At 46.0% G+C, this 1,687-nt stretch overlaps 1 protein-coding gene across 1 annotated transcript in view; it reads left to right on the forward strand.

The window, feature by feature from the left end:
• Window positions 1-1,313: 1,313 nt before the first annotated feature.
• LOC102022449 (zinc finger protein 709-like) overlaps window positions 1,314-1,687 on the forward strand; it is a 10,950-nt gene continuing 10,576 nt past the window's right edge. The window contains 1 exon segment of the mRNA XM_013510163.1: window positions 1,314-1,465. Coding sequence (XP_013365617.1) covers window positions 1,457-1,465 — 9 coding nt within the window. The 5' untranslated portion in view covers window positions 1,314-1,456.

Raw genomic sequence — 1,687 nt, forward strand, 5'->3', positions numbered from 1 at the left:
AGGCATTTCTGGACAAGTTTGAGATGCTTTGTATGGAAATAATAAAAACTAAATCCAAGCTGATGATGTTGCTCGGTACTGGCAGAACTCATGCCTAGCATGAGCAAGGTCCTGTGTTAAATTCTCAGCATTAAGAAAAAGAATGTTTGGACACTTCCCTGGTGACATTTGCAGTTTGAGAGGATAGTGTGCTAAGTGGAATAAGCCAGACAGAAAAGTTCAAGTACAATACTGTTTCACTTATATGAAGCACGATAGTCGAAATCAGAGTCAGAAAGAAAAACTGGGCATGTAGAGGTTGAGTAGAATTCACAACAGAAAGTTTTCTGCTATATTGAAATGAGAATCCAGGACTTCAAGCATTCTAGGCTAGAGTTCTACCACAGAGCTACATCTCCCCTATCAGGAATGGGCAGCTTTTTTTTTTATTTTAAAGAGAATTTTTAAAAAACTGTAAAAAGATACAGAATTTCAACACAAGATGATAGGAAATTAGCAATGGTTGCTACATTGCATAATGTTATCTTCAAAGGAGTTATTCAAATTGCCAGATATAGACGCGCAAAATTGAACAATTAGGCATGAACTGGTAAACCAATAGAGATTAGTAGTACAATTATCTTAGCTATCTTTTATACATAAAATATATAATATTACATAATATATATAAATAATATATATAACTCTCCCCCCTTCTTCCTTTCTTTTCTCCTTTCCCCCATCCCAGTTCATCTTTCCTTTTGAGCAGTTTCTTTCCTTTTCACAATATCTGTTGTATCTTTTGGATTTTATTTACTCTTTTCTTATGCTAGGGAGACAATACGATGTTTACACACGCGGATCTGATTTATTTTACCTATGAGTATGGTCTGTATAGGCAGCTTAAAAGGTCTTTCCAGTCTTACAAAGTTCTGGAAATTAGTTTTACACTAAGGAGCTACTTAGCCCTACAGGAAAAAAAAAAAGTTAAAAATGTCCTCGGGGCCTGAAGGTGAAGCTGAGGTATAGGAGCCTTTGATTACTGTGCCTGTTGGTTCTCAGTAACCCACACTCACATGCACACACACGCACACTTACAAGCACACACACCAGCACAACTGCACTCGTGTTTTCACATGCAATCACTGCAGTGGGATGAGGCGGAAGAGCGTGAATCCCGTTAAAATTTAAGGGTCCTGACAAGTAGAAACCAGAGCAGAAGCCATTTCTCGCTGACCCTTTGCTTGCCCACTCTGCTGTCATTCAGCTCCAAAGGGGCGGGGCCATTAAACTGTCCAGTCAGCATCGTCGCTGGACCTAGGCAGACTCACTGCGCAGGCGCTGTGGATGTGACTGTACCTTCTGATCCCCGGGGACGTTGGGTTTACGTGGTCCCCCTGCTGTCGCGTTTTTTCGCGCTATCACCCCAGGTGCTGAGGGTTCCTCCAAAAGAGTGCGAGAGGCCAGCAGCGGGAAGATGGCAGCGGTGAGTGGGGGGCTTAGCGGCGCGGGAAGCTCGGCTGTGGGCACTGCGGAGCCGCGTGACGGACCCGGCCTCCTTGTTCGCTCAGTGGTCTGCTGTTGCGGTCGGGGTCGCGCTCGTCCTCCTCCCCTCCTGCCACGGGGCTGCGCCGGGATCGGGGCCCGTCTGTCCCTGCGCCGCGACGCGGGCCGGGCCGGAGCCCTCCCGGGGCAGCTCCGCCACAGC

Source organism: Chinchilla lanigera, unplaced genomic scaffold (genome assembly GCF_000276665.1).
Source record: "Chinchilla lanigera isolate Chin_1 unplaced genomic scaffold, ChiLan1.0 scaffold00225, whole genome shotgun sequence".
In the NCBI taxonomy this organism is placed as follows: Eukaryota; Metazoa; Chordata; class Mammalia; order Rodentia; family Chinchillidae; genus Chinchilla; species Chinchilla lanigera.